This window comes from Phascolarctos cinereus, unplaced genomic scaffold (genome assembly GCF_003287225.1).
Source record: "Phascolarctos cinereus isolate Bilbo 61053 unplaced genomic scaffold, phaCin_HiC Scaffold_1;HRSCAF=81, whole genome shotgun sequence".
Classification (NCBI taxonomy): Eukaryota; Metazoa; Chordata; class Mammalia; order Diprotodontia; family Phascolarctidae; genus Phascolarctos; species Phascolarctos cinereus.
Genome location: NW_027555514.1, coordinates 269,462,303 through 269,476,325, shown reverse-complemented (window position 1 = coordinate 269,476,325; position 14,023 = coordinate 269,462,303). Strand labels below are relative to the sequence as shown.

The 14,023-nt window shown below is 38.8% G+C and overlaps 1 protein-coding gene across 2 annotated transcripts in view; it reads left to right on the top strand.

The window, feature by feature from the left end:
• BLTP3B (bridge-like lipid transfer protein family member 3B) overlaps positions 1–14,023 on the top strand; it is a 76,732-nt gene that overhangs the window by 36,699 nt on the left and 26,010 nt on the right. For both annotated transcript variants that reach the window (XM_020978981.2, XM_020978982.1), the window contains 8 exons: positions 2,237–2,328; positions 4,297–4,486; positions 5,110–5,250; positions 6,941–7,111; positions 8,348–8,528; positions 9,739–9,822; positions 12,242–12,424; positions 12,857–12,975. In XM_020978981.2, the coding sequence (XP_020834640.1) occupies positions 2,237–2,328; positions 4,297–4,486; positions 5,110–5,250; positions 6,941–7,111; positions 8,348–8,528; positions 9,739–9,822; positions 12,242–12,424; positions 12,857–12,975 (1,161 nt within the window). The remainder of the gene's footprint in view (positions 1–2,236; positions 2,329–4,296; positions 4,487–5,109; positions 5,251–6,940; positions 7,112–8,347; positions 8,529–9,738; positions 9,823–12,241; positions 12,425–12,856; positions 12,976–14,023) is intronic.

Here is a 14,023-nt window from a genome sequence, read left to right as displayed (position 1 = left end):
CTGCGGCGGCTTCCTGTTGCTCCTAGGACATATCAGCCTTTCTGTTTAGCTCTATACAGCTTGTCCCCACCTGATCTTTCCAGCCTCGAGGGACATTCCTCTCCCCCTCATACTCTGCGAATCAGCATACGTGCTGGCTTTCCGTATTTGCCTTTGCCCTGGCCGTCCCTCATGCCTGGAATGCATTCCCTCCTTGTGCCTAACCGTGTGGGCGCCATCTTCTGCCTGAAGCTTCCTAGATCTGTCTGCCTCCCTAGCTAACTTGGTGTATTTTTGCGTTCATTCACTTGATATTTGTGCTGTGTGCTTGTGTCCCCCATTCCAGTGTTGTAAGTTCTTTCAAAGTAGGGATCTTTTCATTCCTTCTCCTTGTGTCCCTGGCATCGAGCACAGTGCCTGGTTCTAAATAAAAGTTGTCGATGAAGTCTTTTTTTAAGGGCGGGTTCGTCAGAGCGTGGTGTGAAAGGTTTAGGGGTTAAAGAGGAGCATCTGATCTGGCCAAGCTTTCAGTGCCTCCCTCCTGCCAGTGGATGCCCCTTCAGAGCTTGGTCTCAAGTCCCTCTCCCATTTCCAATCCCTCTACAATCTGGCTCTGTCCTAACTTCACAGCATGTTTCCTGTTCTTCCCTTTCATGGCCTCTCCAGTCTAGTCAAACTGGATTCCTTGTTTCCTGAACTCAGCGTTGCATCTCCTGGTTCAGGGTATTTGCACAAACTCCATTTCCTGTGCCCAGAACAGAGTCAGTCCCTCTTTACTTCTGTCTTAGGGTCCTTGTCTTAAGATGCCAGACAAGTTCACCTCTTCTCTGAAGCCATCCCTGATACTCCCAGTTAGTAATGTTTTTTTTTTCTTTCTCTCCTTGAATTATATGTTGTTTCCAGCTGGGTAGCACAGTGATTAGAGCACCAGACTTGGACTCGGGCAGATCTGAGTTCAAATTGCATTTCAAATGCTTTTTCTATCTGTGTGACCTTTGGAAAGTCACTTAAACTCTTTCTGCCCTGATTTACTCATCTGTAAAATGGGAATAATCAGAGCACCTTCCTCCCAGGGCTCTTGTGAGGATCAAATGAGATAATTGTAAAGCATTTAGCACGGTGCCTGGCACATAGTAGGTGCTTTATGAGTACTTTTTCCTTTCCTTATACGTCCACCTAGCAGAAAGCTTACAAGCTGCTTTGAGACCTGGGAGTTCTGCCATTTTTTTTGATCCCTGGCACTTAGCAAAATACCTTGCACATAGTTGCCTTATAAATATTTGTTAAATTGAGTTGGAGTCCTAGAATCCCAGGCCTGGAAGAGACCACAGGTTGTTAAGCCTTTTTGGGTCTTGCATGCCTTTGGCAGGTGTTCAGTCCTCTGGATCCCTTCTCAGATTTGTTTTTTACATGCAGAAACTAAAATGCGTGGAATTACAAGAGAAATCAGTTATATGGAAATACAAATAGCAGAATATTTAATAAATTAAAAAAAAAGTTCATGGAGCCCAATGTAAGAGGTCCTGATCCCATTCATCCTGAAGAATTCCCCATGAAGTATCTCTAAGAAGTGTTTAACCTTTGCCTGATGACTTCAAGCCCAGGAGAACCCCAGTGCTCTGAAGCAGCCTCTGATTGGTACAGGAACTTGTTCTTTGTTTTCTGTACTGCAAGTTCCATCCGTTGTTTGTAGTTATTCTCCCCAGGGCCAAGCTGAAAGTCTGTGACAGCCTTTCGTATTCTCAGAGACAGCTATCGTCTCTGCTCTTCTTCCCTCCCCCGCCGATCCTCCTTCCAGTCTTCTCGGCACGTTCCTTTGTTTTTAAGTAGGAAATATTAGACCTTTACAACAGCTTTATAGCCTGCTGGCACTGGGCAGAGATGTTACCAGAATAGGAGCTTTCCAGGGCCCCCTTTCAGACCGCCTCCTCTCATGTCATCTTTACTGTCACCTGGGGCAACAAAAGAGTAAAGACGCTTTAAACATTTTCTGATTTTATTTCCATACTTATTTTGGAATGCTTGGGCCCTTTGTTTTTTCTATCTCCTGTGTACTTTCCCTGTAATATTTTGTATCTACTGATATGTGTTTGTGCTGAAGCCCCTTACTAGAGCATCCATTAGGGATGGTCCTCTATCACTGTGGTTCTTCTGGGAGTTGAACATGTAAAAGTAAAATCTTAATAATAATAATCATGCTGATATTGCAGTAGGAGATGCATATTACCAATTGTTATGTGTTTGGTGTTTTCATTAGTCCCTGGATAAAGTAATAATGGAAATGAGCACATGTGAAGAACCCCGGCTCCCTAACGGCCCATCACCTATTGCAACTGCTTCAGGACAGAGGTTAGTTATTAGGCGAGTCAGGGCCAGTTTCCATGATTTGCATCATTAGGTATAGCCAGCTCTTCATTATGGCCAGCAGTGGAGCACGGTACTGTTAACACATTGGAGCCCTGTCGTCGCCAACCCTTATTTTGCTAGAAAATTTCTGCTAACTTTCCCTTTAAACATTTTCCGCTTGAACTACTGACCCCTAGAATTGTCTGAGTTGATTTGCAGCTTTTAGTTGCCTTTCTGTCCTCTGGCCAGGGTGCTAAGAATACGGGGCCACAGGATAAAAAACTGGTTTATCAGCTCGGGAATAACCAGGAGTTGACTTGGCATAGCTTTGTGATACATTAGTGAAAATGTCAAGTGGCTCTCAAGAGTAAAACTGATAACCTACAAGTAGATGATTGCCATGTCGCTTTTTAAATGAAAGATTGTCAGCTCTCTGAATTGCTTTATTTTATGCTACAATCTTTGCAAGTTGAACATTGGTAAAGAGAATCAGCTGCTAAGTGTAATGGGTTAACGATTTATAGGGAATGTGAATAATCTTCCTGAAAAGTGCCTAATTATTCCTCATAGGCTTTTTGGATGTTTATATCAGGTTTTTTTAAGGTGACTTAAAAATTCATTACTTATTCAAATTCTTTAGATTAATTTATTTTTTTACATTTCTGGACTGTGTTGTTTTTTATTTCTTGTTTGTATTCTCATTGTGTCCATGGCATGCTACATACCATATAGAACAATAAACAAGGATGGTCTTGAGGATGAATATACTTATATTGAATTATGCTTGCGTTATCAGGAATTGGGGAAGATGTTTTGGATTTCCCCAGTCCCTTGAGGGGCTTTGAGAATGTGGGATGGACTTCTTCTGAAGTCTATTGATCGCAGGCCAAATTTGTCACATCTATAGCTGCTTACACCTAGACTGCAGGCCATTAATTGAGTAACCCTGGTATAGAGGGAAATGAGGTAGCATGCAGCTACAAATGTGATTTACTGCCCAGTTGTTGAACTTGTTGAGAATTATGTACTTTTTCATAAACTTCTTTTTGAGTCCCTAGCTGGGTAGTAGTGGTGCTTCTTACCCACAGGTCTGGTTTATGAACTGACTTTGGCTAATGCAGGATAGAGGGATTGATCTTCAGATTCTCCTAGAGTTGGGATTGAGGGAGAGAAGGTGGACACATCGGGTAAACTCTGTGGAACTTGAATTAGGAGAGGAGCAAGTGAGAAAAAACTTACTGAGCCATTTGATCAGACGGATGGGGTAGTTAGAGTGGGTGATTTAGTGACATGATGGCAATTGAGCCATTTGTCTTCATTGTCAAGTGCTTTTCATAACATCCTTCCTATTTTAGCCAATGTATGGTGAGATTCAGCAGACTTTTTGCTGCATTAATAAGCCTTGCTCTAAGGCTTCATGTCTTCTTGCCAGCACGTTTTATGTCCTGACTTATGGTAGAGGGATAATGTGAATTTGTTTTGTATTAGTCTAGTCTAACTACTTTGTGAAAAGAGGCTAATAGTCTAAAGAATTTGCTTAAGAGTAGATGTTTAATTTTATTAATAATAAACTAATTCATTAAAGACTATGAGGGGCAGTTAGGCACTTTTTAGGATTATTCATAACTCCCTGTAAATAGTTAATCCCAATAGTTAATAGTAATAGTTAATAGTTACACTTAGCAACTGCTTCTCTTTACCAGTATTCATGCTTTGAATAACTGTCATGCAGATAGTGACATCTATTATAGTTAGCTGAAACTATGTATATTTTATTTCATCCAGAGATAATATTTAATATTCATGTTTTTAAATGATAATGTACGATTTTAGATTTTTGGATAAAATATTAGATCATTTTAATTTATGTATTTAGGTGGAGGTATTCAAGGTGACTTTTTTCCTTTTAACAAACCCGTTCTTTAGCATTAAGAGATTACATGTTGTTTTTCGTTTTTTGTTTTTCCCCAGTGAATATGGTTTTGCTGAAAAAGTAGTGGAGGGGATTACCGTTTCTGTAAATTCTATTATCATCCGAATTGGTGCAAAAGCATTCAATGCTTCATTTGAACTTTCCCAGCTAAGAATCTATAGTGTAAATACAAACTGGCAACACGGAGACCTACGCTGTACTCGTATTCAGGATGTGCAGCGTGGAGAGGTAAGACGAATGATTTTCTTTAAATGGACGTTTTTGACCACGAGTGAGTAGCAGGGAGAGTTTAGAGAGAGCTCTTCTCCTAGTGCTTGTGACACACTCATATGCCATTTCCTTTGCTGATCTTTCTATTAGGTTGCATCTGTTTCCATCACACTTGCAATTACTTGATGGTAATTGTGAATTAAATGCTTTCCTTCAATTGTTCTTTTAATGTTAAAGATCAATGGATTAGTGAACCTCTTTTTTCTGTTCTCTTTAACATAAAAAATTAAGCAACTCAATATGTTGGTTAAATTTATGTTGGTCATCATGATTGGTTGCAGTTTGTACCTACTTTCTCCAAGTGAATTGGTTAACTTAAAATTTAAGCTGATAGTCGAGTTATGTGATTATGAAGGAATCTTACTGAATTTGTAAGAAAAAGAATTCTTACAGTTAATAGAAAGGAAAATTAATATATCAAAAAGCTGCATGTAAAAGTGAGAAGCCTTTATTATGTAAGCAAATAGTAATTAAAATTTTTCTGTATGTTATTGTATATTAATTTCTTTCCTCCATCTTTAATAATGTGTTCTGTATTCCCTTTCTACAAACATTTAAAGACTGTGTATGTGTTTTTTTAGATTTTGACATTTAAAGAAATTAATTGGCAGATGATCCGAATAGAAGCAGATGCTATCCAAAGTTCTCATCTTGAAATCATGAGTGCTCCAGTTCGACTGATAACTAACCAATCAAAAATTAGAGTCACACTTAAAAGAAGAGTAAGTCTGCACGCTGATGACTGTTTTATTTTTATACTCTCTTTCCTCATTGTTAGTTACTGAAATAGTAGTAAGTTTGAAAATAAGCCTTCTGAGTGGAATATTGGCTTGTAGAAGTAAATCATGGTGTCCAGAACTGGAAGAAAGGGACCCTAATGATCTAGTGGAGCACTGGCAGAACACAGTTCAAACATTTTAAACTGGTTTGATGGAGGAATGGGTTCATTCAGTGGTGGCCCTAGGGTCTAAATTTCTACTAGATATCAGTAAGTGTTGCTAAGTGAAAGTGGTGTGTCCATTACACAAGTGGTTTGACATCATAAGGGTAGTTAGAGAGGAGGCTAGAGTTGGAGGGCATGGGGGAAACAGCAATGATTTTGTAGACAAGGCCCTTGCTTTGGGAATATGGCAAGTTTATAGCCCGTTGTGATTTAGGATTTGATTTGCTAAAGAAGATATGCTGTCACGGTTCTCATTTAATCCATAATTGAGTGATAAAATAAAAAATGTGTTATTTTGTATTTGTACAGTGCTATCATCTTTCTCAGTAGCTTTTGTGTGCAGTTTTCCGCTCTCGAAGTTCAGATTGAATTCTGCTAGTGGTTTTTGGATTTCAAGAGGCAATAGAAATATATTAATAGAGCATAATAATCCTTCAGTAGATTTCTGTTCTGGTTCATCATTGCATGGAAGTGACTGTGGATTCTTAAATTTTTTTCTTTTTTCTTTTCTTTTTTTTTTTTTGGCTAGGCAGTGGGGTTAAGTGACAAGTGTTATGTGTCTGAAGCCAGATTTGAATTCAGGTCCTCCTGACTCCAGGGCCTGTGCTCTATGCACTGCACCACCCAGCTGCCCTGGATTCTTAAATTCTTGACAAAATATGAACACTAGCTGTTCTGGTCAGGTTGGCCGTGCCTTGAGTATGGGTCCAGTCATGGATTTCATATCTGTTTTCTGAGCAGCAGTCTAAGCAAATTTTGGAGAGGCTTATCACCTCAGTTTTTGCCATGGGATCATTATTTTTTTTCAGGCATGGGAATTCATGAAACTTCTCTGCTGAGGCATAGCATGGTTGCCTTTTGTGTAGCTGGAGGAAATACTAAGAGCAAGGAAATTTTGAATTCTTGGTGTATTGAAGTATATCTAGACAACATATTATCATAACATAACCATATTGTTTGTGGTACACTAACTATCAGTGGATAGAGTGCCAGGCCTGGAATCAGGAGGAACCGAGTTCAAATCTGGCCTCAGACACTTATTAGCTGTATGACCCTGGACAAGTCGCTTAACCCTTCTTGCCTTAGTTTTCTCATCTGTAAAATGAGCTGGAGAAGAAAATGGCAAACCACTCTGATGTCTTTGCCAAGAAAACTGCAAATGGGGTCACCAAGAGTCGAACACAACTGAAATGACTGAACAGCATGCCAACATTTATATGGTTTGAATGCTAAATGCCATCTGTGTCTTTTACTTTGGAAGATACGTAATGATTTTTGAGAACTGTATTAGAAGCTGGCATTTTCCTCCTTTTTTTCAGCTCTTTTTCTAGAAAGATAGTAAATGCCTAAGGTGTCAGAGGAAACAGGGCTATAGTTTTTTATGGAGAAAACATCTACATTGAATTCCATTAAAAATTTCAAAATGCTTACGTCAAGATTTGATTCCATAAACTGATTTTGTTCAACAGTTAAAGGACTGCAATGTCATAGCAACAAAGTTGGTGCTAATATTGGATGACCTGTTATGGGTCTTAACCGATTCCCAGTTGAAGGCCATGGTGCAGTATGCAAAATCCCTTAGTGAAGCCATAGAAAAATCGACAGAACAGAGGAAGAGCATGGCTTCGGAGCCTACCCAGGTATGCTGCTCGATTCACAGATCAATTGCCTTTGTGGGGAACAGTTTACAAAGAATAAAAAAAAGTAAAGTGGTTAATTGACAAGTAATAGACAAAATTAGGTCTTTGGTTAAGAAAAGACATTATTTCTGTCAGTTTAGACAAAAAAAAAACAACTCGATACCTTTCTTTGATTATTTCATTCAGGGTCTTATAATGGACACAAATGGAGGAAATACAGAGCAATTGGAAGATACATTTGTTGCCTTCCAGATCTTTACTCTTATTCTTAGATCAGATTGCTGTCTTAGGATAGGCACAAACTGAATCAGGATAGGCCCATCGCCAAAGTCTTGACCATAAATGATTGGATTTTTGTGGCTATAGTATGTAATGAAGACACAGTCCAGGAAGGTGGGGACTGGCGCCAGAAGAGAAGAAGCTGCTAGAGCCTCAGTTTCCCAAAGCAGTCTGCACCAGCTTTCTTTGTGATTACTTTGTTTGGCTTTTAAAGAGAGGGAAAATTTGGCCTCCATTTTGGTTATCTCTTAGGTAACTGTTGAAGGAGAATTTAAGCTTTTTCTGTCTTCATATCCTTATCCCCTAGCACTTTGGTTGGATTACACATGCTAAGTGTCTAATGTTAGAACTGCATCAAAATAAGCAATTCTGTGATTCATACTTAGGTCCTACCACTGGTCACTCTCTTAAATGAATATTTTGAAGCCAGCAGAGGTACATTTATTTCTGTAAATACTCAGTTGTCCTTCCTGCCGTTTGATACAGGCCCTTTCCTGGCATCCAGCTGGATGCTGCAGATGACAAAATCCAGAAAGATCTCAGTTCCCTTGTAGGGAGAGAAAAAGCCTCCACTGTACCAAGTAACATCCTCATGGGCCCAAGGACTTTATTTACTGCTAAAAGTCACTCTGACCATGTTTGAACAACAGTTTTAGACAGAGTTAATTTTTGTGGGGGAGAGCATTAAATTTTTTTTTTTAAAGATGTATTCTGATTTTCAATAACTTGACTACTGCAGATATTTAAATGTCCTGGTAAATGAAGTTTTAAGTATTACCTCGGAGCCATACTTTGATTGTTCAGTTGATCTGTAATCTCATCAATGTGGGTTTTCCCTTTCCTGTGAAGATAATAATGCCTGCATCCTTCCTCACTTTGTGCAATCTTTGTTCATACAGTCCCACAAATCCGCTGTAAAGGACTAGCAGTCATGATGAGGCATTCTAATCTTTTCAGAGCTCTACTCCAGCTCCAAGTTCTCAGCAGGTGAAGACACCTCAAACATCAGCCGTGCCTGACCTCAATGATACCATTGCAAAACTCTTCAGTGATTTTGATGTTAAAGAAACCTCCCATCACTTAGTAATTTCTCACCTAGATCTGCACATATGTGATGACATTCATGCTAAAGAAAAAGGTAATAAGGCTGGCACATTTGAGGCCATTTTAGATGATTCTCTAATGGGTTACAGGATCAGATCGACTCTTATGCTCTGTTTTAGAAGAACTTTGGTGACAGCGATGATGCAGATGATTTTGTCATGTTTTACTAGGTCTGCCTTTAGCTGTTAGGTAAAAAGACTGGTGAATGAGTCTCTGACACTGGGAGGGTTAAGGCAGTGTGAGGCCTGATCCCTACATCTGTCTTTTGGGCTACTTTGGGCTTGTCTTTGTAAAGAAATTCAGTCTGTGGTACATTCCTAATGATGTCCAAATGGATTGTTTGCAGATGCTTGAACAAATTCCCGTTTCCCATTTGGGTCCTAGGACTTCCTTTCTTTTATCTTACTCACCTAGCCCAGTATTTGTCAGGTAGCATTCTTGAAATAGCCTACTGTTCCCCTATTTGACACTAAGCTTCAGAGATCCTGGGTAGCTCTTAGCAGTCAGTCTTGTGTCAGTCAAAGACCAGAAATAAGCTTCCCTGTATCAGCAGCCTACCTGCTGTAGAAAAGAATTCCCACCACTATCACTGTCTACACAAAATAGGCTGTCTGGGCCAAGCCAGCCAGTTGGTTAGAACATGGTGTTTAAGGTTATGGCATCCCCTTTTGGGTCAATTAGCTTTGGATGACAGTGCCCATGTCACCTCCCTCCCTCTAGCCAATTCTTTTCTCAACACTGGTTATTTTGATTTGCCAATGTTGTTCAGATAATTATGTTGTCTTTTGTCTTATCTTCTTTAAAATAGACTTGTTTGAATTTTTTGAATTCTTATCCTGAAATTTATTTTGTTTCTGCATATACTTAAGTGTAATTTGTTTTAATGAGGAGTATTAATCATATTTTGGGGCAGCTAGGTCACACAGTGGATAGGGTGTCAGGCCTGGAGTAAGAAAGACTCATCTTCCCGAGTTCAAATCCAGCCTCAGACACTACCTGTGTGATATCGGGCAAGTCACTTAGCCCTATTTGCCTCAGTTTCCTCATCTGTAAAATGTGCTGGGGCAGGAAATGGCAAATCACTCCAGTATCTTTGCCAAGAAAACCCCAAATGGGATCATGAAGAATCGGACATGACTAAAAAAAGGCTGGCTAGCAACAAGTCATTGTTAAATGCCTAGGCATGTTATTTTCTAAATGAAAAAATAAGTCTGTGTTACACGTAATTGTGTGTTCTTTTGCAGAGTCTAGTAGACGTATCACTGGAGGAGCCATGCAACTCTCTTTTAGCCACCTAACTGTAGATTATTATCCTTATCACAAAGCAGGTAGGTAAAACAAAAACCCCAAATGAGAGGCTTCTGAGTTAGATTATGTCTAATCTGTTTTACATATTAGGAGAGTCTCTTTCCTTAAAATAATGTAAAATTTTCTCTTATAAAGGATCCTAGATCCTATAGATCTAGTGAAAAAAATGTTGTGGAGATGAGACTAGATCACTGAAGTATTAATTTTTCAGAAAACTCCTGCGCTATGATTCTCATTGGAATTTTTTTCTTAAAAGGATGTTTTTTTTTCCTGCCTCGTTTTATATGGTGCTTGTTTCTCCTCCCCCCCCCCATCAGTACTTTTAGCCAAACAGTTGTTAACTTGTGGAAGACACTTATGGGATATTGAAGCTGGAATCTATGCAAATTAGAAATAGTTTGCCTTCTGTAATTAAAAATTTCCACTCAACTAAGATAATGCTGATTTAAAAGTAAATCAAATTGAATTAGCAGGCCTCAGGTAAGAGGTTTTGGTAACCTTTACAAAAATCACACAGGACAGAAACACTTCAGAACATCAGAAGCCCAACGAAGTGAATTTAATTTTATGTTGCTCTCTACATTGTAGGGGGAGCATTTCTTTTCCCCCACATGTACAAGACAAAAGAGAATGTAACTTTTTTTTGGTAGGAGAGCTTTAAAAAATGCGTATATGGTTTTTCTTTCCAAAAGGTATATTTTATGACAGCTAGATTATTTAGACTTCTCATTCTCAGGCCAGAATTTGACAGTATTGTAAATAAAATTCTGTTTTAGTAAGGGTTTTTTTTTAACATACTGTTGAAATAATTGATGTCATATAGAAAGCTAAATAGTCAGCGTACCCCTTCCTTATCTTCCAGATTTTTAACCTACTTGAGAACTGTTTATGGTGTAATAGGGTAAAATTGATGATGAGAGTGTTGTTTCCATCTCCTTCACTCATTTTACAAGCTTTTGAAGCTTCTAAAGAAAGCTTCTAAAGAAAGTTTGATGTCCACTTATATCATTGTTGTTGCTCTACTTCCTTATGTCCCCAAACAGGAAAACTATTTTTATTTTAAGAGTTTTTAATGCTTTCCTCTTATCAGATGTATGATCTACTTGGGGCATTTGTCTTGACCAGAATTTGGCTATTTTAACATTGCCCTGGAGGATTGGGATCAAGTGACCCAGTAGAGTGAAATCCTCTTTGATAGAAGGGCTCTCCCTTGCTCGTGTTGAACTCACTGTCAGGACTTCTCTCCCTAATTATAGAACTGAGGTTCTGACCAATGAAAGGTGCCTTCATGGTTGACACTATCAAACAGCTCAGCTCGGTATTGAGGATGAGTCATTTGACAGCCCACAGGAGTGATTTCTTGACAAAAGCCCTGACAGATAATTAGCTTCAAACTGGTTCTGCCTATATGGGATCAGGTTTTGCCCATTTTTAGATCTCTAAGAAACCAAAATACATGGCAGGTGAATTTGAAAGAGAGTAGATTTTTTTAAAAAATTGTTTGTTTTCGCATCACCTACATTTCCCAATATAATAATAATATCAGCTCACATTTATATCATGCTTGCTATATGCCAGGCACTGTGCTAAGTGCTTTACAAATATTACCTCATTTGAATTCTCACAACAACCTTGGGAGTCAAGGTGCTGTAATTATCCCCATTTTACAGATGAAGAAACTGAGGCAAATAACTCTTAAGGGATTTGCCCAGGATCAAACAGTTGGTAAGTGTCTAAGGCTGGATTTGAACCTAGACCTTACTGACTCTGGGCCTGGTGCTCTATCCATTGTGTCACCTTGCTGGCTCTAATATATCTCTGCTTCTTCTCCATCCCAAAGAACTATCTCTTATGACCAAGAATAAGAAGAGAAAAAGAGTTCAGTGAAACTAAGGAACAGGTAAAGGAAGCCTGATATGATATACTCTGTCCCTGTCCATGGTGCTGCAGCGCTCCCAAGAAAGGAAGGGGCTCCATCCTCTTTGATTCTTCTGTGGAGCCCAGCTCTGTCACAGAAGCTGGTTCCATTCGTCTTGCTGTCATTGTCCTTTTACATTTTGTTGTTATTGTATATATCCTGGTTCTGCTTATTTCACTTTTTATCAGTTAAAAGGTAGTAGATTAGTTAGGAAATGAAAGCATCCTTGTGACTCAGAGTAGGGCCTGGGCCTGAGATCTCATTGGTCCAGGGACCTTGTGGATGAAGCTGCTCCTTTGACTGTGTCTCTGGAGATTTGCCCAGAGCACTGAAGTTCAATGAGTTACCTGGGACCGCCTAGCCAGAATATGTCAAAATTGGAACTTGAAGCCAGGTCTTGGAGACTTCAAGACCACCTCTTTATCTACTACTGTGTTGCCTCTCTATTTTTTGTAAAATCTTGCTTATTTAAAAGCTTGAACAGAGGAGAAGAAATTAATTTTGTCTTTTGGTATTTGTAGGAGACAGCTGTAGTCACTGGATGTATTATAGCGATGCTACCAAGATCAAAAATGGATGGGCCAAAGAATTGTTGGACGAGTTCAGCTCCAATGTTGAAATGCTTAAACAGGTCGTGAAGGATCACAATGTTGATTCTCCTCCCAAATCCCCAACACATGCTCCTCCTCAGCATATCCAAGCAGGTGTGTTTCCTCTAACAACATCACAGGGTTCCATTGTCATATGTATAATCACATTGGCCTTTTCTCTGTCCTCTCTACTTAATTTCTAAAGATCTGTACTCTAAAAATCTCAGGCTAGAGACTAAGGCACGCAAAAAAATTAAGCTTTAATGTGTATAAAATCTCAGGTAGGATTTGTCAACATCTTTTGCAGTTCTGTGGAATCTTTTGAAGTAGGAAAGGTAAAGGATGTAGTCATAGCCCAAAGCCTTGGAAGACATTATCTTGGACATTTTTGTGCGTGCGGGTTTCTTGTTTAAAAGAGATGGAATTATTTTAGTTATAACTGTTTTCTACTGCAGACTTCTAATAGTTCTAGTAATAATAAAGGACCATGCCATTGACTATGAAAATGCTTTTGCAATACATTTAACAATTTTTTATTTCTTACAGGGAAAGAATCGGTGCCGAAAGGGATTTCTAGAACTCCTTCTACATCATCTCAGCAATCAAAAGCTAAGCTAATGTCCAGTTCTGTGGTGGTTAGACTTGCAGATTTCAATATATACCAAGTAAGTTCTATGTCCTTTCAATGTCACTTAGGAAAACTTTTAGTAGTTCTTACAAGTAGCTCTGGGAAGCCAATGCCACCATTTTATTTAAAATAAAGTGTTTTGGCTAGGTCTGCCTGATATGGCTGAATTTAATTTAGGCTTAGAATAATTCTCTCCATCCATTTTGCCCTTACCGCCTTATATATCATAGCTTTCTCAGATTATGGTTGATCATTGCATTGAGTCCTTGGGTTTTTAGGATTATTTTTCTTGACTGTTTTGTACTTGTATAAAGAGTTCCCTAGTTTCTGCTTCACTTCGCCCTTCCTCAATTCATGCAGATTTCCTAGGGTTCTCTCACAGTGTAGAATATCTCGTTATATCCTTACATCACAATTTGTTCAGCCATTCATTCCCTAATAGAAGATAACCTTTTGTTTCCTTTTTTTTGCTATAAGATAAAAGGCTGCTGTGAATTTTTTGTACATGTGGATCTTTTCCTTCATTTCTTTGATCTCTCTGGAGTATAGGACTACTGGTGGTAACATCAGGTCAACGGATACACAATTTAGTGACTTTTGGGGCATAGCTCCTACTTGCTTTCCAGAATAGCTGAATCACTTCACAGTTTTCCCAACAGTGTGTTAATGTACCTCTCTTTACATAGGTCCCTCTGGCAACTCCCATCTTCCTTTTTTTAAAAATTATTTTTGACACTCTGATAGGTATGCAGTAGAACCTCAGAGTTGTTTTAATTTTCATTTCTGCAATTATGAGTTATTTGGAGCATTATAGGTGGTTATTAGTAGCTTAGATTTCTTCCTTTGATAGCTAGTTTTTCATATCCTTTGACCATTCATCTGTGGGGAAATGACTTTTGTCCTTATATATTTAAATTAGTTCATTTTGTAGCTTGGATACAAATGTGGCAGAAATTTGCTACAGAGGGTTCCGCCCCCCTGCGCGCCCCCCCCCCATTTTGACTCTTTCTCCTCTAATTTTATCTGTGTTGATTTCGTTCCTGTAAAAAACCTTTCCATTTTTTACAATGAAAATTTTCTGTTTT